This window comes from Numenius arquata, chromosome 1 (genome assembly GCF_964106895.1).
Source record: "Numenius arquata chromosome 1, bNumArq3.hap1.1, whole genome shotgun sequence".
NCBI classification, from domain to species: Eukaryota; Metazoa; Chordata; class Aves; order Charadriiformes; family Scolopacidae; genus Numenius; species Numenius arquata.
In genome coordinates this window covers 63,440,905-63,468,564 of record NC_133576.1, presented here as the reverse complement: position 1 = coordinate 63,468,564, position 27,660 = coordinate 63,440,905, and the positions used below count along the sequence as shown (strand labels likewise).

General features: G+C 36.2%; 1 protein-coding gene across 3 annotated transcripts in view; it reads right to left on the bottom strand.

Moving 5' to 3' along the window:
- Positions 1 to 3,184: 3,184 nt before the first annotated feature.
- Positions 3,185 to 27,660, bottom strand: part of NLGN4X (neuroligin 4 X-linked) — a 133,318-nt gene continuing 108,842 nt past the window's right edge. For all 3 annotated transcript variants that reach the window (XM_074149785.1, XM_074149860.1, XM_074149950.1), the window contains 3 exons: positions 15,617 to 15,802; positions 12,983 to 13,772; positions 3,185 to 4,071 (listed from right to left, as the gene is read on the bottom strand). In XM_074149785.1, coding sequence (XP_074005886.1) covers positions 3,222 to 4,071; positions 12,983 to 13,772; positions 15,617 to 15,802 — 1,826 coding nt within the window. In that variant the 3' untranslated portion in view covers positions 3,185 to 3,221. The remainder of the gene's footprint in view (positions 4,072 to 12,982; positions 13,773 to 15,616; positions 15,803 to 27,660) is intronic.

The following is a 27,660-nucleotide window of genomic DNA, read 5'->3' as shown; positions in this document are numbered from 1 at the left end:
ACCATTGCTTCAATGGGAGTTGCAGTGCTTACAGGTAATAAATATAGGGAGCTTATTCTCTTATATCTTCATTGTCTGAGTTTTTTTCCTTTTACCAGCAGGTTTACAGAACTACAAAAGCCATGAAAACTCAATGCTAACTTAAAAGTGCAACCTCTGTTATTTTAATATTTTTGTACTGTGTATCAAGGCATTGTTTACATTAGATAATGAAATGGAGATGAGGCAGAAAACACACCTCTGAAAGACTTTCTACACAAAAGGATGAACACGTAGTTCTTTGCACAAAGCATTAGAAAATACTGTGATATTTTATTATTAAAAATGCTGCTGAAAAGTTTATACATATGTGTCCAGCCATATATATCTTCTATCATTACTTAAGGCAAAAAACAAAAAATTGCAAAACAATAACAGAAGAAAACATTAAACCCTGCGTGCCTCTTAAGGTCAAGAATATAAGCCTGGGAAAGTCCTTTTTTCTTTTACAGTTTGCAAAGTATATTTTGATATCATCATTATTATAGAATTCTATGAAGACCCTATAAATCTGTTCCCTCTATAAATCATACATCAGTCCAGATGTATCAAATTATTAAATCAACTTGATTGTAGTTACTTTTAAAAGATAAAATCATTCACTTACAGGAACCGGTTTTTTACCCAAATGTCACAAGCCTGACACAGTACTGTACATATTGCTAGCAGAAGACGATTGGAAGTACTAAACAAATACTTTAATTCACATTACAAACATACCCAACTGATTATGATGCCAAGCATCATTACCTTTTTTTACTTTTTTCTTTTTTTTTTTCTTTTTTTTTTCTTTTTTTTTTTTTTAACCTTTTTTAAAAGAGTTATGAACTGCTGCATCTCAGCTGAGGCATTACATAGGTGGTGGAAACGGCCTGGTATAGAGTCAGCATTAATTAACATTATGTGATGGATCAGTGAAAAAAAAAACAACAGTTTTCCATTTGCTACTAGTACTTTGGGGTTGTTGCTTTGTCACATTCCAACCTGAGCATCCAGGTCAGGTTTATAGCACATTTATTACAGGTAAAGGACTATATCAGCCACCTGTTGCAGTTTTATCATGTCATTAACTTTCTTTTTATTTCTTTCCTTCAGAATCTGTTTTACTGCCTGCTACAACAAGGACTTGTGCAGATGAACAGACTTCAGTGTATCACCTTGTCTTTAATTTTATTTGTAGGGGTGACTATTCCAAGACATTTTATTGGAAAACAGAAAAGCATAGAAAACAAGAAGAGGTACAAGGCATCTTGTGTTAGATACTTATGGGACATATGATATTGATGCAGCTTAGTTGTGAATTAATAATAGAAAATACATCTGGGATAATCATGTTCAAGTGCAGACCAATTTGTTCAAATATCTTTGGTTACTATCTCTCGATGATGGAGTAACTTTCAAGGACAAAATATAAAGCAATCTTCATCTGCGAGAACTTATTTCTAGCTTTTCACATTCAAATCAGTTGTTTGAATAAAACTGCTAAGTTCCTTTGTTTGATAGCTCTGCTTGGCACCTTGTTTTCTAGTTAGGAAAAGTAGAAGGGAATAATCAGCTAAGAATTTTGCCCTTCCTGAGAGTGATGCTCTCTGCGATTTTCCCTTTTATTCAGATGCAGAACAGCTGACAACTCTCTGCTTCTCTCTGCCCAATGTTCACTGACTACAGGACTGCTGTGTAATAAATCAGCAAAAAAAAAGTATTTTCTGACAGGTATGCTCTCACAAAACAAGATACTGGGCAGAGAAGCTCTGTACACACTGATCATTTTGCAACATTTTAAAAAACAGCCAGCCAAACAATCCATCATTTCCCCACTTTCAAATTGTGGGTTTATTTCATTTAGCAAAGCTAAGGACGTGCTTTCTCAACTGAGATTCTACTTCAACGCTGGTGAATATAGAGCTAGGTTTCCTAAGAAAAGGCTGACTAAAACACAGGCTTTCTTTGCTTTTGTCAGGGCACAAAACTCTTCCTAATGTATCACAATAACCAAGAACTACAAACTGGACTCTGTATATATATTATTGGATGCTTCTTGGTTCTGTTCAACAAGCTTAAAATAGTAATTATTTTCTTTTGAGTTTTTTTTTTTTCCTCCATTTTCCAATCCATTGCTGTGTTGTAATTTAACAAAGGATAACACAAAATTAAATTATATAAAAAAAAGTTTCAGAAAAGAACAACAATAGTCTCCTATGAATACTTTAACATGCACTAGTGTAACCTGTAAGAGAAAATGTGCAGGTCACACAGACAACTCTATCCTCTGCATGACACCATGGCCTCATACAAATGAAACATGTTAGAAAAAACTCATGTTTTTTGTTTACCACTAGTAATTAAGAAGAAATTCCTCCTTTGGGCTTGGAGGAAACAGAGGTGATATGACTAATGTATATACACATAGGTCACAACAGAATGCACAATCTTTCTAAAAGCTCTTTTCAAACTGAAAACATCAATAAAAGCTTCTTTTTTTGTTTGTTTTTAAACTCACAGCTATGTACATTTTTACAAAGTATCTTTAAATATAGTTCAGGCTGGCAAGTCATCTCTTTGCACAGAACTATACGTATTTTACTGCATAGTCAGTCCTCCTCTTTTTTTTTTTTTTCATTTTTGTTTTTAATAATAAAATTCTATTTCCCCCATCTGGATTACAGCTTCATATGCTGGGTAAAAGCCCGTGGTGATGTCTTTGTTTTAACAAGGGCCATTTATGGTATGGCACATAAAGAATTTTTTTTAATTATTTTATTTATTAAAAAAAAAAAAAACCAAAAACAAAATCAAAACCAAAACACCTGTACAGTCACTGGCTCTGTGTTCCAGAAGACTCTGCTTTGCTTCCTACACTCAAAACACCATTTTAAGTGATGACTTCTGGCCTCAACTTTCAATCAAAGTGGCTGAGATCTTAAAGCAGTATCGTAACAGCAATGTACACTTTTCACATTTCACAGGGTTTGTAGTTGATCTTTAACATCAGAGAGTCTCAGTGGGAAGGATCAGTAAGAAAATAATGACTGTCCTTCTCTTTTACTTGTTTTTACTTTAGATTTTGACAAGGTGTTCAATGGATGTTATTATAACTTTTTCCTCTTCTTTTTTTTTTTCTTTCTTTTTTTTTTTCTTCTTTCTTCCAAGTGGCTTGTGAGGGTAGAGGGGGAAGGGCTGAGCTATACCCTGGTGGTTGAATGTCCATGGGGCAAATTTGTACTGTTTTGTCCTCCACTGAAGGTGTTGAAAGTATGCAAAGGCTGCATTCCTGTTAATGTATTTGGAATCATGGTTATGGTGTTGGGTGTCATTAACGGGATGTCATCTGGGGACCTTCTCAAAGTAAGCGTGTAGTCAGGTGGACAGGTTAGTCTCAGTGTGTCATGGGCCTGCAGCGATTCACACTCGTGGTCATGTTCTAGCTGTTTCATCTGCAATGACATAATCTCTTCATTTTGTATGTGTGCGATATCGTTGGTTGTGTTCCTCTGGGGGCTAGGGCGCCTGTGAGTCTCGTGACGGCGCTTGTCCTTCTTGTAATATAATGCGGCAAAAGCTAAAATATTGAGGAACAGCAAGGATGCCCCCACAGCAATGGTGACACTCAGCTCTGTGGAGTAATCTCGCTTGTTTTCTATCAGAACTGTCGTATCCTCTGGGGCTGTTTTATGGGTGTCTTTTGAATGTTTGGGATTGTTGGCAGGTGTCATTGCTGGGCGTTTGGTGGCTGGCCACAATTTACCAGGAGAACGTCGTGTCACATAAGGAAATGATGTCATGTCAGGAGGGGGGACTTTAGTTGTTGTGGAAACGTACTGAAAGATTTCGTTCAGGTTGTGAAGGTGTGGTACTAACTCCAACCAGAAAGCAACTTTTGTTGCTCGGTAGTGATCACGAACTCGGGGTTTCAGGCCAATATGCAGATAAAGCTGGTCTTTAGGATTATATTTCGACCAGGCCACTTCTTCAAAGCGGTTGGGTTTTGTGTGGATGAACTTTGTGTCCTGTGGAACAGGCTGGTTTGGATCTCTACAAAAATAAAAAGAAGTGATATTATAGTCATTAAAAAAAAACAAAACAAAAAGCAAACACCATAAAACTCTCCATCTTTTAGTTATTGGTTTATCCAATAATTAACATAACCTAAAAACAGAAGTTAAAAAACCCTCCCTAACTTAAAAACAGATGTTAATAAATAATCAAAAGAAATACTACTTACTGTACAGTGATTCTCAGACAGTATAATACTTTCTGACTTGAAAACAAAGAAAGGGTTGTGTTTCAGGTCCCAAAAGCTCATCTGCAATTCAGTATCATACTCCAAAGCCGTCTTAGAGAGGTACTAACTACCTTTCCACATAGTAAAAATGTAGGTTCAGATCTTCTCAAGGTTTGATACTTTCTCATTTAAGGTATCATTCCACTGCTGTAAGTAGTAAATATGGGCATCTAATCCCTATGGCAATGTTGGAAGTCCATGTGACAGTAAGAATTTATACTAGCTATGTATAATACATAAAAAATATCTAAACATGAAGACACAGGGCTAATACATGTAATTGGGAACTATTTCTCTGTGTGTTCCATTACTGAGCTATTAATCCCACTTAATTCAAATATCTGGTTCAGGGAAAAACCTTTGAAGTACTTGTATATTGCAAGTTTTTCCATCACTTTCATTAGGAGATTACTATTTGAAAGTTCAGTGCGCTCACTGCTACTAAATAACTACGTTTACTGGCCATAAGACAGTGAGCCCTAATTCTGTCCTGGTTTGTATGGATGGGAAATATATTAGCTGAGATCAATGAATTTTATAGTAGTTAGTAGTAGTAGAGCTAAGAGTAATATACTACTCAGACAACATTTCAAAACTGGTAACCCAAATATTTAAATGAAATTATACTTTTCCCATCTTTTCTTTTTTTTCTGTTCTTCTTATAGGTTCAGAATAAAGACAAACCAATGGCAAAAAAACATTTAAATGTGGTTAATGTCTATGTATCCTTATAATTTTAGTAAACCTTACGCAAATATGTCTTCCTCTTGGCATGAAAACATACAGAAATTTAAAATTATTAATACGGAAATTAATATTCTGTTGTGCATGAGTTTGAATTGTCTTTTACAGCAAAGCGTGTTTTCTGGGACTTTGTGATATATTATACTGACAGTACATGACTCACTTTCTGTGCATTACTCAGAACTTTCCATTTTCCTTTCCATTCCCATGTGCATTAGTTTATTTCCTGTGAAAATGATTCTAATATTTTCCTTTTCTTCTAATGTACTGTTATGTATGCTACGGGAATACCAAGACCCACTGCTACAGATTTTAAAGCATCTTAATTTTTTTTCTTTTTCCATTTTCAAAAGCTCATGAACATGATTGTCTAGTTTAGCATTCTTTTGCTGTTCATAAAGAGCTATTCCTTAGTTCATAAACTGGACTGGTAATTTGACTTTAATAATCTCATGATTCTTGTATTCGTCTGTTTACCTGAAAGAATTTATCTTATGGTTTTTTTGAGTGAAAGAATTTTTTTCTATATAATTTTGGTACTTTGCTGCACTTATGCTTGTGGGTTTAGGTGTCTGGGGTTTTTTTAAGTGGTTTGTTTGTAAATATTATACTGTGTCCAGTCTTTCTCATCTCAGTAAGATATAAACCAGGGGTTCCAGCACTGTGGTACAGTGGCTGTTTCATCTATCTGTCTGTCTCTCTGTCCATCTGCCTGTTTATCTATCTATCTATCTATCCATCCATCCATCCATCCATCCATCTATCTATTTTTTTATTTTTCATTTTATGTAGTAATAGTTAGCCAAATGGTGTTAATTCTGAACAAAAAGATAAATCTTTAGTAATTGTTCATCCTAGTTGAAGCTAGAGGACTAATATTCACTTCCAAGCAGCAGATGTATGCTGCTACTTCAAGGTTCTCAACATGCATTCAAGAAGGAAATAAAAGTATTTCTTTTGTTCTTAAAGAAAATACTGAAAGATTTGGCAAATCCAGAGAGGAAGATATTGGCCCAATTCAATATATATATATATATATATATATATATATATATACACACACACACAAACACTATAACTCTTTGGAGTTCAATAGATAAATTCTAAACTAAATTAAAAATCAGCAAGATTTTCAAAACATTATTCTTGTCAGAAACTTAAAATCCTGCAAGAGTTACAACACAAAATCCATCTTGTGTTCTCTCCACTTGCTGTTCTGATTCACAGTACAAAAGACTCTGGGAAGAGTCCCATAAAAGACATATAAATTAAACTAGCTCATGTAAATAAGTTGCACTTGATACACATACAGGAGATGAAGAAGCTGAGCATTCATCTCAATGAACCAAGTAGACATTCACTTTTTTTTATTCTTTTTTTTTTTTTTTTCTAATGGCCCTATAAAAATGACAGCAGATACCTCCATCTACCTCCATCTCTCCTTTTTAATTATATCTATTAGGAATAGCCAATTATGATGCCACCTCCTCCAAATGCAAGAGAGAAAACTAAATTACATGAGGGTAGTCTTGTATTTCAGAATTTGTTTACATGGCTGTGTGTGGGCATGAAGCTGTCAATTGAAACAAATAACAGAAAAAAATATCTGCCAACCCTACAAGTAATTTCTTTGCTGAGGGTATCAGACCTCTACCATTGGCATCAACTCTAGGATTGATCACTTAATAACTGAATAAATGGTCTGAATATTCTCTCTAAATTTGGAGGATAGGCATTTAATTTTATTTTTTTTTTCCACAGGAAAATAGAATAACTAAGTCCAGGACTAAATAGAAGATCTAGTAATGCATCTTGGTTTTACAGACTAGTGATAGTTTACCAAAAATATTCAGTGGATATAAATAATAGGATTTTTATTTTCCTGGGCCCTCCACCTATGTACACAGGAGACAATTAATATAATTGTAAGTTTACAAATTATTATTTTTTTCTTGAGAAGTTGGGCAGTTTATCCTATTATGAACCATTTTCCAGTATTATATATAGGCATGAAATATAAATGTAAATAAAACAATTTCTCCTATGAAATCAGCTGTTTGACAAAACTTTTGATCTGTTACTCTAACTTCAAATTCCTTTTGCATTTTTTAGCCTCTCACATCACCTTTGTTTTTCTGGACGCTCTTGAGGCTCAAGTTTGTAATTACAGAACAAAAGGCTGTTAGAAATCCTCCATTTAAAAACCCATTGCAATCCTGGTGATAAAAATATAATCTGAAAAATCTATTTTCAGTTCTGTACTTCTTCCAGTAATGGCCCTCATAGAGACTAGATAACTTGTTTCCCAGTCCTACTAGTTGGCAGGGAGCCCTTTTGCTTTTTCTTCATCCTATTGTTAGAACAAAATTGGTGATCATTGTTATTCATTTTACCTTCCAATTTTTTATTTCACCAGCTTTAGAATTTAATTTAAACAGCTTCTCCATCAAAAAAATGCCACCATAATGAAATGAGTGAACTTTTCCATGTGATAGAAGATCATCTGATGCTCTTTGTAAGATTTTTTTTTTTTTTAATTAACATGCAGAATCCTCTGATTTCACCTACCACTTCTTTTCCCCACTTTCAATCTGCACTGATTTTGCTTAATTTAGCATGTTGGTGTTCAATGATTTTTTCTCGGGTGATACAAAGTAAGTGTGTCTGCAGTGAATGCTGCCTGAAGAGTAACAAACATTCCTATTCACAGGGTGAATTAGTAGCTGACCTGGAGGCCAAATGAGGGAACTGAGTATTTCATATCTGGTGGTACTGGAAAGGGAAGAATGATGGGGAATCTCAGAAGCAAAGAATTGTTTGTTTGGAAGATACCTTTAAGATCATGAAGTCCAACCATTAACCTAACACTGCCAAGTCCACCACTAAACCATGTCCCTAAGCACTACATCTACATGTTTTTTAAATACCTCCAGGGATGGTGACTCAACCACTTCCCTGGGCAACCTGTTCCAGTGCTTGACAACCCTTTCAGTGAAGAAATTTTTCCAAATATTCAATCTAAACCTCTCCCGGAGTAACTTGAGGCTGTTTCCTCTCGTACTATTTCCTGTCACTTAAGATAAGAGACAAAACTCCACCTTTCTACAGCCTCCTTTCAGGTAGTTGTAGAGAGGCATAAGGTCTCCCCTCTGCCTCCTTTTCTCCAGCCTAAACAACTGTAAGATTCATAAGATTTGTGCTCTAGACCCTTCACCAGCTTTGTTGCCTTTCTGATCAACTTCGTTTCTCTTCTTTGGACTCACTGCAGAATCTCAATGTACCTCAGGTAGTGAGGGGGCCAAAACTGAACATACTATTCAAGGTGTGGTCTCACCAGTGCTGAGTATAGGGGGAAAATCACTTCCCTAGTCCTACTGCCCACAGTATTTCGGATACAAGCCAGGATGTTGTTGGCCTTCTTGGCCTCCTGGGCACACTGCTGGCTCATATTTAGCTGGCTGTCGACCAATACCCCCAGGTCCTTTTCCACCAGGCAGCTTTCCAGCCACTCTTCCCCAAGCCTGTAGCTTTGCATGGGGTTGTGCTCTAAGCGCGAGACCCAGCACTTGGTCTTGTTGAACTTATACCATTCCACTGATTCAGCCTGTCCGGATCCCTCTGTAGAGCCATCCTACCCTCAAGCAGATCAACACTCCCACCCAACTTGGTGTTGTCTGCAATCTTACTGAGGGTGCACACTTGATCCCCTCGTCCAGATCATTGATAAAGGTAGTAAACAGAACTGGCCCTAGTACTGAGTCCTGGGGAACACCACTTGTGACTGGCTGCAACTAGATTTAACTTCATTCACCACCACTCTTTGGGTTCAGCCATCCATCCAGTTTTTTACCCAGCATAGGGTACACCATCCAAGTCATGAGTAACCAGTTTCTCCAGGAGAGTGCCGTGGGAAGTGTTGTGAAAGGCTTTACTGTTTTAGAAGTGTTCTATTATCCCGAATTCCACATAACGTTGAAATACCATTCATCTTTTAACTACTTCTGCAAGAGCATTGACTATCACTCAGGACAATGGAACTGTTACTTTAATGCACTTAAAATGTTTTATTCTTTTGTGTCATTCTCTAACTTCACTGGAGAGCAAAACGTCTTAACAGTTACATACTGAGTCTGTCTCCAAGACACTGAAAGGCCTCTTGATCATTTTTTTTTTCAGCAGTCCTCTTTCCTCCATATGGAAAGAAAAAAAAAAGAGAGAGAGAAAAACTGTGTGGCATTTCTTTATGCTTCCACTGATTTTTCATGTTGTCACAATATTAATAATGGTACAGTCATTCCTGCCTGAAGCACTGGTACACAGGCGTATTTTCCCTTACTTCCTTTCCTCACTTATCACCAGGTCCCACTGCTGCCATGCTCCCAGTCAACTATTATAACTACTAAGGAAACCAAAACATAAGTACACTGTTTTGTTTGACTAACACAGGTTGGCCATTGGAGACATTTCTTTAGATAAAAACATCAAAAAGAAATGCAACAGCCTCATAAAGGAGTTCAGAGAACATTGATTTGAAAACACACTTTAATCATTGTAAGTTTAATTGTGTCTTCCATTAGAAAGCCAAACTGAATATAAAATATAGACATCCTTAATAACTCAGTTAGGTTTTTTCTTCAGAATCAATGGTTGTAAAATAATTCAGGACTCTTTATCTGAATTACAAAGGAAACAAGGATACATCCTGTAGGCTTTTATCTTTCCCATCACCAAACTAGGTAGAGTTGCATGGATTGGAGCAAAAATAGAGTATTGTAACTCCTCAAAAGAGGGTAATTTTTAGAAAACTGATAGGCGCCTTTAAAAGAGAGCATAGCTTCATATATACTCTATTAAACTTCAAATCCTTCACAAGAGTGTAGCTGGCAGAGTATCTGTGAAGTATTGGCACCCTTCCCCCTGTCATTCACTGTCCTCCGTTGATGTATCTGAAGGATGTAACATGGCCTTAACTAGCAGAACATTCGAACATATAAAATTACCATTACAGTTAGCATAGTACTACTGGCAGCAGACTGAAGCTCTAAGGGTACCTCTTAATGAAGCTCTCACATATAGTTTTGCACATAGCGGAATCAAAAACCTGATTTTCATGTAATTTTTGTATCCCAAATGTAGTTTCTCACACCTGCTCTGTAATAAATTGCTTTTCTATTTCTAAGGCATGTTAGAAATATAGCTTTGAAAGGGCCAAAATGACTGTTAATGAAAAGGAAAAAAAAAGAAAAGTTATAGCAAGGTAGAAAATGGAGGATTAACAAAATGCAGCTTCCAAGTATTAATTTCAAGCATGATCCATTTGCCATTAAACAGTCACTTTAATTGTCACCTCCTATTTGCTAGCTTCAATAACTGACTTCAAAGTAAAACATAATACAAGTGCTGTGCCATGTGCTGTGTCTTTGACACCTAGTGATATTACAGGATTGACCTGCCCTCCAAATGCAGTCCTGGCAGTAGGGCCATTAAACAATATGTGTTTTTCAGCAGTGGGTAGCATGTCAGTTAAAAGCTCAGCACAGTCCATCAGAACAATGCACTACCTGAGCTGTAATTATACAGTAAGTACCTGGATGCAGCCTCTGTAGGAGAGTCATCAAGATGGGAAAAGTCTCAGGGACATTAAAATTAAATAAATAAATCTGCAGTTTTAATGTTCAAGGGTCACCTACAGGGAAACGTGGAATAATAAAACCTTGCAGTTAACAGATTTTTCATGTGTGTTGCCATGGGTACAAACACAAAGAAAGCCAAGTTCCACCAGAATAAGGATGGGAAACAATCAACTAAAAAAAGTGTGGAAAAAAACCCCAAACAAACCCCCAACAATACAGTCTTGAACGATATCAATTTTTTTGAGAGTTGGAGGACCTGAGTGGGCAATGGATTTCACAACACATGTGAGAGGGTGGAGGGGAGAACTGTTACCTCAGATATATCCCCAGTTGCCCTAGGCTTGAGGTACTACAGCCTTCCCTTTTCCACTGGAGGCACCAGAGGTGCAAAGCAAATGTAACCTTAAAATATTATTTTCCTCCAAGTATTCTCTTGTATTATCCAGAAAAATTAATCATTGTTCATATAAATTAATTTTAAAAACTGGCAAGGTAACGCATCTGGAGTTGCTCTTTTCCTTTCCTTGTGAAAACCAAAATTTTACAGCTAGTCATTTTTAATGACACATCTTTCACACTGTCTATAAAGGGGCAAGTTTGTAACAGAAGGTATATCCCACTCCTGTCTCATCAATAATGGTGAAGTTTCAGAAATGACTAATGGCTCTCCCAAGGCGCTTGCTGTGCCTTTAGGTGTAGTATGATAATGGGCTCATAACCAGAGAACTGGGTGATGGCATGCATAGCCTTCTGAAATTAGGTTTCAAGTAGCAACAGCTGAAAAGCGCTTGCAATTCTGAGTAATGGTGGCAGCTAGGGCTGTGAAAAGCTCCTGTCAGCCTCAAAAAATTGCTTAAATACCACTACAGGGAATAGTCATAAAGTAATTGTAAATAATAGTGAGACAGTGGAGATCTTGCATCTCCATGATAATTCCAATAATGTATATATGTGAGGATCTGAAGTCCTCTATGTATATATGGTACTTCATCTATAAAAATAAAGACAGACTGATGGTATAATCATCTTTCTGAGTGTGTGGTACAGCCAGCATGCGGCATTCTCTGTCCATAAACCAAGCTTTCATCCTGACATTTGTCCATCCCAGTACTGATGACGTGTTGCCAAATACATCTAAATATTCCACAGTTCATTCACTATTGTTGCAGTACTGTGGGATTTCTGCATGCAAAAGTGCTTGTGTGTCTAAAATAGAGTGCAACAAAAGCCTTCTTTTTGCCTTGTAAATTGACCTGAAGCATTTGTTTTTTACTCAATTCATGCTCAAGGTTTTTGTTAAGGCTGCAAAATCTCTCTCCCTTGAACGTCATTTGGATACTTTAAAAGCTGCAAGAGCTGTTGAAGCCTCTGAGCATTTCACACTAGGCATCACTGAATTTTTCTTCTGTAGCTGCATACCATTCACTGCAGTGCAGTAGAGCTGCAGTTTCCAGAGCCCAATCCTGCCATTAAACATTCATTGGAAAGATTTACAGCCCCTTTGTGACACAAGTATCTTTGTTTTAATTCAGTACCGAAGACCTAAGGTTAACAAAAAAGCTCTTGCTGCTCAAGTAAAACACTGCAATACTCTTTAAAGGAATGTTATAGGAAGAGAAGAGAAATTATTAATAGCACTTGCAGATTAAGCTGCTTTGAGGGTTCTTTCCTTGATGTTTACAACTCTATTTCAGTAAAACTTTGATATCTTTATTTTGTTTTATAAGCAGAATTAATTTAAATTTTTAACCTTCTCAAGACAAAATTTTTATCTGAGTCTCTTCTTCATTCCAGTCAAGTACTTATTACTGCCATTATAGCCCTCAGAGGGAAAAACCCAGTGTCTTCCTTTCTGTTCCATTTCCTCCCTGAGTCCCCATCCCTGTGAAGGTCACTAAAAACAAGAACTTCCTTTCTTTTGTAGCAGATAAGTGCTATCTGCCTGACAGTTCATTCTTCAAGTAGCAGACATGTTGCCTCTGATTTTTTGGTATCTTAGTGAGGCGCCTTTTCTCTGAGACATGCTTTGTCTTAATAATTGCCCTATTTTTTTAATCAAAAATAAAGTGCACTATTATTCCAACTGAGCTAAGAAAGAAAAGAGTTGGAGGGAACACACTAATTAAAAATCTATTAAATATGAATAAGACCCAGTTACCTTCTCTTTTATGCAAATAGTATTGTAATACTGCTGCAAGATCAGGGTTTGAAGCCACTGCTATAGGATACAGACTATTTTAGGAGTATGTTATCAACCAAAAGGAATGCTGGAGGTAAAACTCACCCAGTTTTGGCGAAGTTAGTCCAGTATGTCATAACTACTGCACTGAGCATGACATCATTCTTGGAAAAGTTGCAGTTGAACAGTTCTGTGGGACCAATCATAGGAATCCCAAACACATAAGGAACTTCATCACCATGAGCTGAATCAGCCCAGCTGGGTTTCATTTCACTTTGGCAGTGGTGATAAAATGCATAAAAATATGTTGGAGAACCATACTGAGCATGCAGGTCAGCAGTAGCAACAGCCGGAGCAACCCACTGGTGATCTGTAAAAAGAGCAACCAGGGTCTTCCGTCTTGTTTCGGGGTTTTCTTTGTCTGCCCAGTCAGTGTACATGAATTTAATGGTCTCTCGCAGTGTATCTTTCCCTTCTGGATAGCCATATAGATTGTCCACAAAATTTGAGACAGAAAAGTCAAAATCATTGGGAGATACACCATCTTCATTATCTACAATGCCATCCACAAATTTTAAACCTTCCCCTTGATTTACGCCTAGCATTATGTCGTAGTTAAGGAATTCCCCTTGCTCCATGAGAATCTGAGGGTCATCTGGAATCACGTCTCCATCTATAACAGGCCCAAAGGCAATGTGGTATGTGGCTGGAGTGATGGTCTGTTGAATGAGTTCTTTGTAATTCTTATTCCGAAGACATTCAACCAAATCAGTGGTATCCAGCATGTCGCAGCCCACTTTATCTGCCAATATCCGAGTGTACTTGGCAGGCTGGTAGTTCACTGCCCAGCTGGACAGGGCTGTTCCACTCTGTATGATTGCCTTTTGGAACAAACCTGCAGGTGCAAATTGTTTAAATGCAGATCCAGTTGTATAATTAAAAAAAAAAAAATAATTAAAAGCAGCTTTCACTAAGCAAAGAAACCTTTGATTGCATAATAACTAAAGGATGCATATATCTAAATTTCAATTCAACTTCCATGTATTCTACTCACTGCTCCCTTTTTACAGTATCTCTAATAGGCTACTAATTAAAATGTCTCTTGTTCTTGATGCTAAAGCATGAAGGTTTCACGTTACTGCTTCAAGAACAAAACTCATGTTTGTACTGCAGTTTTCTTACATCTTTAATGGTAGTCCCTGGCTTTAGCACAGTAGTAGTCCTGTAAAAATTTCTTTAAAGGAGTGGCAGCTACAAGCAATCGTACCCTCTTCGCCATGTAAATGACTCTCATAACTGTGCTCTTCAGTAGTTTAAAGGTCAAATGAAAATTACACACTCTCATTTCCTTCACAGAAGCCATGCATCATAATTTGAAAAAATCTGCTCTGCTAAAATTAATTTAATAAGCTTGAGTATTCTACTCTGCCATAATTTTTTCTTTATCATCCTAATTTGTGTGTGTGTGTGTGTGTGTTAGTACTCTCTATATGTTGACTTAAAATATATTTACTTTGGAAGAGAGTAAGATGAGATTCAATAGTTTTTTTCTGGTTATTTTATATGTATTAATACAAAGAAAGATGAAAAACATAGTCTGAAGAGCTTCTTTGTGTCACCAGAGTACTGAAAAGCAACTGGAGTTTACTGGTGAATCTGCCCCACTTGTTTTTTCCCGATAAGATCACTAAAATGGCCTATTTTAAACTAAAATACCTGGGCCTCTTCTGCACATAGTTTCTACTGTCAAGTTCTTGAAATGTCACATACAGCAACAGCTACAAAAACATTTAAAGACCTTGAAGCATTTATGGGAAAAACTGGTTGTGGTCAATATACCTTTGTGGTGATTACTTACTGCACATGCTACAAAATTTCAATTATATGATTAGTTAAGCTTTTCGTGGTTCCATCTGCTTGATTTTGTCATGCCTTACTCAACAGTTATTCACAGCACCTTATTTGTATTAATAGACTAAATTGTCAGGTATAATTTTATACATTTCCAAATAGGGTGTGTTTACTAGCAGCCTTGCTACAATTGCTTGCTAGGGCTTAGCCTTCTGCCACAGATTTCTGTCTGTTTTAATGTGATAGAAGTAGCACAGACCTATAAAGGCAATAGATCTTTTGATCTTGTCTTCTTCTATAAATTCTTTGTAGATTTGGTCTTATCACCAGGAATTGTTATGGTTCAATAATGGTGTTGTATATTCTTGGGTGGGTTTTTTTATTTGGGGGGGGAGGGGGGTAGAAATCCCACAGCTTAAACATGAAAATCATAAGAACTCTGTGTGGGATCACACAGGACTTGTAGGGAGATAAACAGATTTTTTAATAAGGTTAAGTTATGTTATTATTTCACAAGGAAAACATCTAAATACTTGTTGTAAGTGCAGACAAGACTCTGTGTAAAATGAGAAAGGTCACTGCCCTTTTCCATTTTAATTAGGGCATATTCTTTGATAGAAGAGACAGTGGAGACTCTCGATAAAGCTAGAAGAAATATACTGCCCATGGTGTTTGTTGCATGAAACTTCTGCTATAATAGCATTTTAATTTTTCATATAAAAATATTTAAGTTGATTAACATAAATACAGAATACTAACTAGTAAGCATTTTTTAAAAATTACAAACCATGTAATTCTAACTCAGCCTACCTGATAATAGCCATTTTTGTTACATTATATTGTTTTAAAAAAAAAAAGAAAAAGGCACTTTGCTCAGAAGATTGTTACCTTCTGAATAGTGAGAAAGTGTCAGGAGACTGACACAGGAAGCTCCTGCCCCAGATCCAAAAATAGTAACTCTTTTTGGGTCTCCTCCAAAAGATCCAATATTTTCTTCAATCCAACGTAAAGCTTGGATTTGGTCAAGCAATCCATAATTGCCTTTTGCAGCTTGGTCCCCAGTACTTAAAAAACCTATAAGGCAAAAAAAGATAATTTTAGTTCACCAGATACAGAGTTAGCTACAGGGTATCCACATATTCACAGCACATCTTCCCATCTTTTCATCTTCTGGGCTTTTTTTTTTCTTTCTTTTTTTAAAGGTCACAGTCCTAGTTAAATGTCTCCAGTACAGGCAGTGGAACTCATTCTGTATGCTGTTTGGTTTTGCTTTGTTTTTCCCTACTGCAGAGGTCACATTTGTGAAAAATCATTATTTGATTTTTGAAATAATTCTATAGCAATGCAACAATACAGACTGAAGACATTAAACATTTGATAACTGTGAGTAATGTACAGAAACTCACAAAATCATTTTTGTGCTAAGAAGTGAGATACACAGACTTCCACTGAGAGCAAGGCTCTCTAACACATTAACTTAAGTGCTCCTTACCATAGACCAAAATTTTCCTGATCTACATAGCTCTTTAAATTATTGTACTTGTGATATAAATACACACACTCAGAAACAGAAAAAAAAGGATGAATAAAGTAGTAAAAGGAACAGGAAAGAAGTCTAGGAAAAAAATCACACTCTGATTTCACAGAGGGTATTTATTAGGAAGATAGCAGGAAAATCCTTGGCAACTCAGCTTTTTGTTGGGAGATTTTATCTGAACAAATCAGGTTTTGTTTCTTTCCCTGGAAATTGCAGGGAAAACTGAGCTGCAATTTTTTGTTCCTGTACTGTGGTTATCAGATTTTAGAAATAAAGCATGACACGTTTTCTGCTTGTCTTACAACTGAGAACAAAATGACCAAAAGACTAGGACTGAGATTAATTTTGTTTTCTGAAACCAGCTAAGGTGAAACATTGCAGTTGTCCACACTGCCTATCATTCACAGTAAAGACCTTGTGGTACGTCTAAATTACTACATTGAGTCATGTACTCTCACTCCTCTTTCCAACTCCCACAGACTTTTTTCTGTCAGACAACTGGAAGTCAGAAGTCTTTTAGAAATACCTTACAGCGTATGGAAGTTTTCAGATGGACATCACTAATTTAGGCATCGATGATGGCTGCTTATCAAGACAAAACAAAGAAATCACTTGGCTGGTGTTTCCAAGCTAATTATCAGTTCAGACAAATTTGCCAGAAGAGGGACTCAGGAGATCTGTAGTCCTGGAGCAGTTTGAGATGAGACAGTCTGTACTCTTGAGCCACCTCAGCCTGCTGTGACACGACCTTCATGCTCCTAAGAAGGACTGCAAAGGAAGCCTGAGGTCCCTAGGGAATAAAATGACCTCGTAGTACATTTCACCTGCTTTGGCAAAGGGGAACAGATCTCTTTGAAGTAGCTGTAGTTATTTTTTTAGTGATAGGAAGAAAGAAAATTCACAATGTGTAAGGGATTCACAATACAGAGGAGGCGGAAGAGAAGGAAAGCAAGAGAAAAGAAGAAATTAGACGTCAGACATTCACACATTTATTTCTATGATGTTCTCTATGGTAAAATTCCTACAATGAGATGCAGAATCCAGCCTCAAGGTTTAAAAGCAAGATCACATAAGAACTAAACTCTAAATACAGAATGTTATATCACATACGTTATGGTGGCATAAATTCCCGCATGAAAGGTTAGGCGTGATTGAATGGAATGTATTACCTTGCACCCAAAATAATCTTTTTCATATTTAATTAGTAATTATTAATAGGTATTCAATATCAGCAAGTGTCTGATGAGTCCCTGTATTTTTCACAAAGCAGTTGCTTCAATTGCAGTAATACGAATCATATCCTTATTGCTAAATGGCATTTGATATGGCTTTCTCATAAAAAGTCTCTAATAATGGCAAGCACAGTAGTTACAACAGCAGTGACATCTTCTTTTTTCTCTCCTATACCAATGGGAAAAAACAAACAAACTATTAATCCATAATTGCCTCAATTTTTTTAACAGATGTGTTTTTCTCTTTTTCACATGCCTTTATTATCTTTTTAGGACTGTCAAAGAATGAATAACCCACTTGCTGGCTTTGTTGCTGCAGCTCACTGCAATGTTCTATAATATGCTATAATTAAGCCTTTATTCAATCAGAACTATGACCTCCCTGGGAGAAACTGACTGTTGTAACCTTTAAAGCAGCATGGTAATTAATATTCAGAGCCTAAACACATTTTAGCTCTTCTAACAGCATCAAGGTAAAGCTGGTTGATCTTTGTGATTTTGAATTCTTTCCAAATGTACTAAAAGGTGACTGAGTAAAACTGCAGTCAGTGAATATCCGATGTTAAACAAATGAAGATTTTTTGTTTCCACAGTTCTCTGCTGATTCTCATTAACTGCAAGAACAAATTTTCTTAAGTTAAAAACTAAACATCATGGCAAAGCGTCAGCCCCACATGACACAAACTGAATTCATAAATCTGTCTTTTCTTGTTGAGGATATAATTTCTTTCAGGCTCAGAATATCAGATCAAAATGTTTGTTCAAAGCCATTTCAAGAAATCCAGGCAAAGAGTAACTATTTGTCCAGAAATACACAACACTAAGAGATTTATTATTTTTTCTGTGATCACTGTAAAGATTTCAGAACAGTATCTTTATGTGTCACTCTAAAATTCTGAACAAACAGGAGTGCAGCTTTTTTTTTTTTTTTCCTGAGATGGAGATTTATATTCTGTGCCTTTTATGTATATGTTTTTAAGTGCAGTTAAGAATATTTTCCATTTTACAGTTTGGCTTGATTTGAAGGGCATTCTGTGAACTGAAAATCCTTAGGTTGGGAGTTTGATAGGACAAGAAATTTTTTCTTACTAGCCTAATGTAACAGAGGAAGGAATGGCCATGGTTAAAAATGCAAAACAAAGAGGTTTGAGGGGTTTATTTTGACTTTTGGTGGTTTGTTTTGTTTGGTTGGGGTTTTTTTTGTTGGGTTTTTTTTTGGTTTTTTTTTTCCCCACATGATGACACAGAAAGGAATTAACAGTAAAGTTCAGTTCTTGACTTCTATTAAATAATTATGTGGAAGGGTGACCACATGGCTCTCCCACTGCAAAATGCCATGGACAGCAACAGCCGAAAAAGAGGAATATGAGTGCATCCCATCAGAGTTGAGTGAAATATCCCAAAAATGCCTTAGGGGACATTTGCTCCAAACTTGTGCCAGAGGGAAAGATGACCACCAGCCAGACCAAATTGTAATGAGGGTATTAGAGTCTCTTGAAGTAAAAGGCAACTTGAAAAGAAGGGAAGAAGCAGTATGGTAATTTGTAAAAGTAGAGAGAGGGATGTGGGAAGAGGGCAGCAGCTGGGTATTGCTAGAAGTGGCCACTGACGTTGCAAACTCTCTCTAGCCTAGACAGAGCACCCTCCTGTGGGGCACCTGCACCCAGCCAAGGTCTGTCCATGTGGGCTGGCACACAGGGACCCCCTTGGTGTGTGTGAGGTCTCATGGCGTCGTTTTTTCCCTGTGTGGGTCAATGGATGGTCATGAGTGGCAGGAACTCACCTGATGCTGGAGCAGCCATATGTCCCACATGGAGAATGGGGGAACTTGACTCCCGTCCCATGGGGCTGCTGGTGACCCATGCAGCCTGGGAATAGCTTGGTGCACATCTAGTTCTGTGCATGTGCGTGTGTGATTAGAACTTTTTGGGATTAGTTATAGAAGGGCATTTATAACTTTGCAATTGTTTACTAACCTTTCTTAAGTGCCTATTATTGTAGTTTACCTTTCGTATTGCTGATATATCATCCTGAAGGTATAGCTTACTGCCTGCTGGTTAGTTATATGACATTAATAAATTAATAAACTTCTTTGATACTGATGTGATTTAAACCACATGAACTGAGAAGTTTTTCCCTATGAGAGTTTATTCTTTAAAAATAAATAAAAATACCTACTTTTATAAGAGGAAACAAAGTATTCTTGATTTGTGTTGCTTTATTATTTGTAATTAGTCTTGTGTTTTATTTTTCTACATTCTTTCATGAAGAGAAAAGTAATGTTTCTTTAAATTGAGGTTTCTGAAATAGTTTTTATTTATTTTTCTCTGATTCTATTCAGGGAAGCATTCTAGATGAATGCTTTAGTTTTAACATACTAGATTAGCTGCAGTCAAGAAGGAAGAAGATTACAACTGGAAATTACTGGGGAACTTTATTCATAACATGACATCTTTGTGTCATTTAGAGCTCCAGATCAAAGGAGATATGGAAGAATGTTTGGATCACTGTTAACTTTAGCCACCTAAGAACCCTATGTCTAATCTAATATTTTTTGGTACTAGCCTGACAACTACTGTGGAGAGACAAAAAAAACCCCTCCAAACATAGCTTCAGCTTTTTAGACATCTACCTTTGGATTGGTTGACTTCCCATCAAAATAATTTTCTTTCTCTGTAGAAAATAGACAATTGCGTATGACCAGCTTAAACCTGACACCTACCTTTTCAACAAAATCAGTCCCTACCTGGAGCATAAAGTCATCTCTAGTACTTGTGGCTCTTGTTGCTCAGGACAGATAGACTGGCAAAATGGCAGATTCTGCTCTGTTTGCTGTTGAGATGAAAATATTTAATGACTCTCCTGACTTTACTCCAGTTTTCCTGGATTTAACCAACTAAAAGGAAGAGGAATTTGTTTCCATTTGAGGACATATTTCATTGCTGTCTTTGGTCTGAAGTAGCTGTACAGAAAAAAGGACGTTTTATCTTTCAGGAATTACTAACCTAGCCATTGGCATGAATACTAAATTCACTTTAAAAAAAAAACAACAAAAAACAAAAAAAAAATTAAATACATACACTTAGGGAAAAAAAAGAAAAAGAAAAAAAAAAAAGCAAGACACCATTAAGTTAAATACAGAAAATTATGACCTGAGAACTATGGCTTCAGCCTTAGAGATAAATACAATCACCAAGATAACTCCAGTCTTGTAGCATTATATATTTAATTTATTCCTATATAATGTTTTCTCATTCTTTTTAAATTATTTAAAAAAAAAATACTTTGAATATTGTGACAACTTTTCTTTGCCATTTCCCACATGGTAATACCCACTGTTACATCACTGCAGGAAAAACTTAGTCTTTATCTTCATATTTTAGCCCTTGGGCTTATTCCATATCAAAACAATTTGATGGCTGGCTGAAAGCTTAAATTCAGCTGTGAGTGTTTGTCCATTGCTTTGTGTCTTCTCTTTACTTTCTTTCTTTCTTTCTTTCTTTCTTTCTTTCTTTCTTTCTTTCTTTCTCTTTCCTTCTTTCTTTCTTTCTTTCTTTCTTTCTTTCTTTCTTTCTTTCTTTCTTTCTTTCTCTCTTTCTCTCTTTCTCTCTTTCTCTCTTTCTCTCTTTTTCCCTTTCTCTTTTTCTCTCTTTCTCTCTTTCTCTTTTTTTTCTGTTTGCTTGCTCGCAAACATTGGAAGCAGGAGGCTAGACACTGAACTACACTTTTGCCTTCAGATTTTTTTTTCCACTCCTTCCTTACATATCACTTCCATATTGGTTAGCAATGACATCTGAATTCCCATATCAACATCAGGTGTAAAGGAAAGCTTATATGGTAAAGGCATGTGTGATGGAAGTAAGTTGTCTGCTCTATGTGAAGAGTGGAACAGTGGAACAATCAAAACCACTTGTCCTACATGACATTTTTCAAAATTTCATTTATTCATTTCTCAATCTAAACTCAAGTAAAACTTCATTTATTTTACTTTCTCAATTTAAATATGAGCTGCTCTATGCTCATTTAATTCTAATCTTAAAATTTTTCATTTGGTATGCATAGTCACATAGGTACAAACTTCATTCTCTGTAGTCCATGCCAGGTTGTAATAGATTACAAGGTACTAGAAATTTAAGGGCAAGGTAGAAAAATTACAAATGTAACAGATTTCCCTGTTGGGTTTTTGTTTTGTTTTGTTTTGTTTTGTTTTGTTTTGTTTTGTTTTTGCAGCTGGGGTACTTCAGTAACTTTTTTCAATAGCAACAAACAAATAAATAAATATTTCCTTTTCTCAGGGAAGAATATTTTGCGCTACTTTAGTAACTGTTAGGACAGTTTGTTTGCTTGTTTTTCTAAATTTATACTACTGTAGATAGGATAAAATTTCCCAGTGGAAAAAGACAAGGTGGATTTGGTGTGAAAGCAGGCATTTTCTTACTGGTTCAAAATATTATAAAAATTTACAAATACAATTTGATATTGGTAAATTGCCCTGACTTTAAGATTTAAATAAAACAGCAATTCAGAAAGTTAACCAGTCAAATTTGACTTTTTTTTTTTTTCTCATGTAAGAGGGAAAGATACAAATAATGAAAGAATAAATCTCATCTATTTTAGTAGCTACTGCAATCAATTTTAAAAGTGCATCTTGAAATGAGGTAAACTTTTCACTGCAAATGAAGTACTTTTGCTGCTTCTTCTGCCCTTTGCAAGTTTTCTTGAAAACAAAATGTTTAGCTTCTGAGATATGGACCTTACATAAAAACTAATGCCAAACTTAATAAGACGCATTGAACAGCCAACATACCACAACAAGAAATTAATCACCGAGAAATCAGTACCAAATCAACAAGTTAGTGGATTTTGATCTATTTGTCTCTTGCTATTTAAACCTCTGCTATTTTGTCTTGCTTCACATTGCTTTTGTCTTTATGCTTCTTCATGACTGCTGCCCAGACCTGAATATCCTGCTGCAATTTGTCAGGCAAAATTCTCACAAATAAGATTGATTTGTACAGCATCTGATCAGAAATATGACATAAGCAATATAAATAAGATACAGGACACTATGCTTTGATGCGTAATCATGTCTTTTTTGTTTCCATTTGTGAAATGCCAGAGTAGGACCTTTTTAAAGCAAAGAGCAAATGGCAAGCATAAAGCAGAGTCTTTATATTTGCTAATAGCTTTTGTCTGTACACATCACATTTACCACTGTAAAAGTGTACATGCTGAACTCAAATGTTAAAGTGTTCAAATGTGAAGTGAAATCCATTGGGGATAACAGAGTACATAGAGACCACAGCTGGTTCAGGAAGTACCTGAGATATAAATAGTTTGGGGACAGAGGAGTATTAGAGGGAATTATCACATAAGTTTGTTCTACACTTACCCTTCCCTAACCATCCCCAAACAGCAACAACAGTGTTTGGAGACAGGATGTTTGGCTAGATGACGTTTTGGTTGGAATCAAAATATCTGTATATTCCTTTTTGGTTTGACTCTATGTGTAACTTTAAGCAGTCTAACAGTACTGTTTAAACTTCATTGCAAAGACAGTGGGATGAAAGATGGAGTGACGGTGTCCTTCACACACATTTAGCAGGAAGAAAAACATTACTAATTTTTTCGCACAGCATGAATGGCCAATGCAAAACTGAATAAACATCACTGCTGCACAGACTCACTCTGTGCAGAGTCTGAGACAGTTATATAGTGACTAAGACAAATGGGAGGACTGTGGAGTGGCCATGTATATATAAACACAGATACTTTTTCATCCTGAAAACAAAACATCAACACTTTTCCTTCAGCTGCAAAATAGTTTGAAATTTGCAGGTGCTACTGTCAAAGCAAATTTCTTAATACTTGGCAATTCAAGCAGTAGTATAGTTAAATTTTAACTCAAGATACGATAAATGAAGAGAAATATGTAGTGAAAACAACTCATCTCACAGTTTTCATATAAGTTAATAGTTTATGTTAAAATGTAAATGATAGTGATGTCTTTAATCCAATTTTCTGACTCAGAAAACAGTTTCCTATGATTCTATCTAGATGGATTTTTTCCAATTACTTCTGTTGTGAAGATAAGACCTAAATCTTCTTGTCTGGAAAGAACATTTCATTACCACATACAGTACAAAAGAATAAGTCAGAGAGAAGGTGAAGTGAGAATATTATTATTTGTTTCTATATTGCTTCAGTACGGAAATCTAAAATGTGTTCTTTACAATTCAGGAGACTATCTAGTCTTAAACGCATAAAAGCCTTTTGAAAATGTCCTGGATAGCATATGTTTATAAGAACACTTAGGAGGAAAAGAAAGAGAAAAGACAATAGGATGCATTTTAACAAGATTTTAAACCTATTTTTATACACATTCCTGAGCAGTGAAAAGCTTCTTAGAGAGCATAAATTTATTGGAGCACTAGGGAAGTCAAGAAGTTTCCTTCAGTTAAGCCATTATGATATTTCTACAGTGAAATAGTTTTAATGAATCCAATTGAAATTTGTACTTGACACTTTCACTGCTTTTAAATTTGCCTTGTTCATTAAAATGCTTTGAAATTATTGTGCAATGAGGTTAGGCCAATGAATGTTATCTAAAGCATTAGAGATTGAAGACATTCTCAACATCAATATTTATTGTCACTATTCATGATGAGTAGCACACAACTCTATGTGAAGTGTCACTGAAGAAGCTTTTGCCAATCATTATAAAGATAGATTTTTTAAAAAATAGTAAATAAAGATGACAGCAACCAACATTGCAGAACTCATTCATTGATCTATTGGTTTCTTACTTACTATTTATCCAAATATTCACGAGTTAAACCTGTCATTACACAAAATACAGTCAATAAAACAGCAGGTCAAATAAAAAGATTGTTGTTGAACGCATTATAAACAGCCTGATTAAAACCAAACCAAACGAAGCTAAAATCAATCAATTACTCTAAGAATGTAATTGCCAGGAAAAAAAAAAAAAAAAAAGGAAAAAAAAAGTATATAAAAAGTTCCGTGGGTTGGAGGAGACCGAAAAATACCTGGTGTACTTAATCAGCCTATGCTTTGAAAATACTCTCTAATCACTGAACTAGATGGTCAAATCCAAAGGCATTTAAGAGAAATATACTATGAGTACATTGAGTACAGAAAAAAAATTGAATGAGCCACTACTTTTTTGTGGTATGTTGACTCTGGCCAGCAGCAAAGCAACCACAAAGCTGCTCATGCCATCCCTCCCCTGCTAGAAATACATGAGGAGAAAATGCTAAAACAAATACAAGAAAAGTTGTTGGATGAGATAAAGACAGTGTAATAGGTGAAAGAAAGCGGAAAAAAAGCTGGAGGAAAGGACATCATTCGCCAGCTCCCACAGGCAGGTCAATGCCTAGCCAGTCTCTGAACAACAGCTACTTGGAAGCTAAATCCACCCCATTTCTTCCTCTGATATTATGTCCTCTACGCATGATGTTATATGGCATGGGACATCCCCTTAGCCAGTTTGGGTCAGCTGTCTTGACCCTTACTCACCCTCCCAATCTCTTGCCTACGTCCGTCCTACTGGCTCTGTGAAAAATAAAAAGCCTTGGCCCTGTGCAAGCATTGTTCAGCAATAGCCAGAACATTGGTGTGTTATCAACAGTGTTTCAGCCATAAAACCAAAACATACCACCATATGGGCTGCTCTGAAGAAATGTAACTCCATCCCAGTGTGGCAGAGAGAAAAGCACTTTACTGAGAGGTTCAAATTAACAATTTATTTGGACTTCACTCAGTGAAGTCTTTTTCTCTTGGCCACAAGAATTGTGCAGTGAGCAGGCTATATAATGGAAGAGCTATTGCAAAAACATGGCTGTAAACCCTCTCCTGCAGTTAGGGAGAAGGCTAAGAGGTTGTGGAAAAGTAAGGAGAAAGTGGTGGAATGGGTAGAGCAGCGTAAGGAGGAACAAAAATAAAAAAGACAGAAATGGTAAAGGTATCCTCTGTACTGTTTCTGGAGTATGTTTAACCCGTGCACAGAAGACACAGAAATCTGAGGCTGTTAAGAAAATGGGTGTAGCTAACTCAGAGGCAGACACACTGATTGATTGCAGTAAAAAGCTCTGTGAATTGCAAACTGAAGTTGAGGCTACCAAAACTGCTTCAGAGGAAGAATGAAAAACTAAAGAGGCCTTAAGGGCTCATGAAGGACAATTGGAAGTTGAAAACATGTTTTTGAAAGATGGAAGTTACAGGAAAATATTAGACCTTTGTTGTTCACTCAACTTGTTTATCTGAAACATCAATTAGATACATGCCCACAACATCCAAAGGAAAGACACTGGAATTGTGTGTTTGTGTAAACTAACTAACTAACTGACTAATTAAAAGAATACTGTTATGTTATCTAATAAGCATAGCAGAGCATCTTTGATTCTGTGAATTCAGTGCAGTCAAGGCAGATGCATGCTGATGCAGCAGATACCCTACAGGTAACATCCAGCTCATAGAGCTTCTTGCAGGGAGATGAGTTGAGTGTAAGAATTTGCTAAATGGCAAAGAAATGGAAGTAGGATAATGCTCATTCTCTGCATTGGTCTTATAGTGGGAAAAGAGTCATGCAGAACAACAACAACAAAAAAAAATGGTAAGGGTCACTCCAGTTTGGGATTAATTATGGCCTCTTGCAGCTGTGTCTGTAACACCCCTACCATTGTGCTAGGCATTTACAGATCAGCACCATTCATCCTCCTTGGGACACATAGAACAGATGATCTGGGAAAAATCTTCAGTGATCAAAAAAGTCTCAAAAAAGTCTCAGTAACATGCAGGTAGCTGGCACAAATTGTGACTTGAAGTGAGCTGATCTGATAGAAGAGTGGCTGCACCATGAACAGGAAAACAAAGGTCAGTTATGATCTTGTACCCAAGCTGCAATGCACGTCCCTCAAAGGAAGATGAATTTCTGTGCTTCTGTTCACATTTTTCTTGCATGTCTCATTTTTAACATAAGACTGCATGAATAGTTGGAAAAATAAATGCAGCAAAATATCAGAAAGCAGAGGAGTAATGCATGTTGAGCAACTAATATACCAAAGAAGACATACCTTAAAAAAAAAAAAGAAAATTAAAAGAAAATATTTTGTTTAGTTCAAATTAAAAAAAAAAAATTAAAAGAAAACAATTTGTTTAGTTTGAATGGACTACTTGCAGAGGTGAGCACTTTTAAATGTAAAAAGTAGCACAATGCAAGGAAGACAATGCAGCATCTAATAAAAAATATGTTCCTAGTAGGTAGCCTGACATCATTAATTTATTATAAAAGGCTACGTGATTTCAAATGACAAACTTCTTATGAAGACTGACCACTTGGAAGAAGGTGATGGTTAACAATTGACCACTAGTAATGGTCTCAGTTGTCTTCTACTCCATGGACCACTGTCTTATCCTCTTAAGCACCATTCTCGCTTGCAAGAAGCAGACATTAACTATTTACCTCATTGGGTTGTGTTGCTTCCAGTTCTCAAGTATAAAATCCATACCCCTAAACTAGCAAACAGGGCATAACATTTAGACACCTTAGGCTATAAAACTGAAAACGAACTGTGCTTTTTTCTATTTTTTTTATCTAGAAATACTAAAAGCCAGCAAAATATTGTACATCTAGAATACAGAATACTAGCTTCAAAATTAAAAGCCTATTAAAATTAAAGTTACCTTTTTTTTACTTAGAATGGAAATAGCTATGTAACTAAGCAGATGAAAAGAACAAACTCCTAATTTTCCAGTTAGAATTTCTTTTTTTCGTAATGTTTTGTTTCAGAGTTTAGGGCTTAAAAGGGAGAATACCTGTTTTGCCATCTATAACAATGGCAAATATACACACTTAAAGCGCAAGCTCTTGTAACTGTTAACATGAGAGATAGGCATTGGACACATACAGAGCATCTAATTATATGTCCACGAATTTCAGTTCAGTTATTTGTGGCTGCTGCTCCTTCCTTTCTTATGCTTATGGAAGAAGACCGTGCTCATAAGCACAGAACTAGAATACAACAGCTGTACCTGGCCTAATGCACCAGCTGTTATTCACTCAGCAGCATTTTAAAGGCAGAAGCTACTGCGCCAATGCCAGGTAATCTATGATGAAAAAAGCATCCAAGTTAACCCTTCTT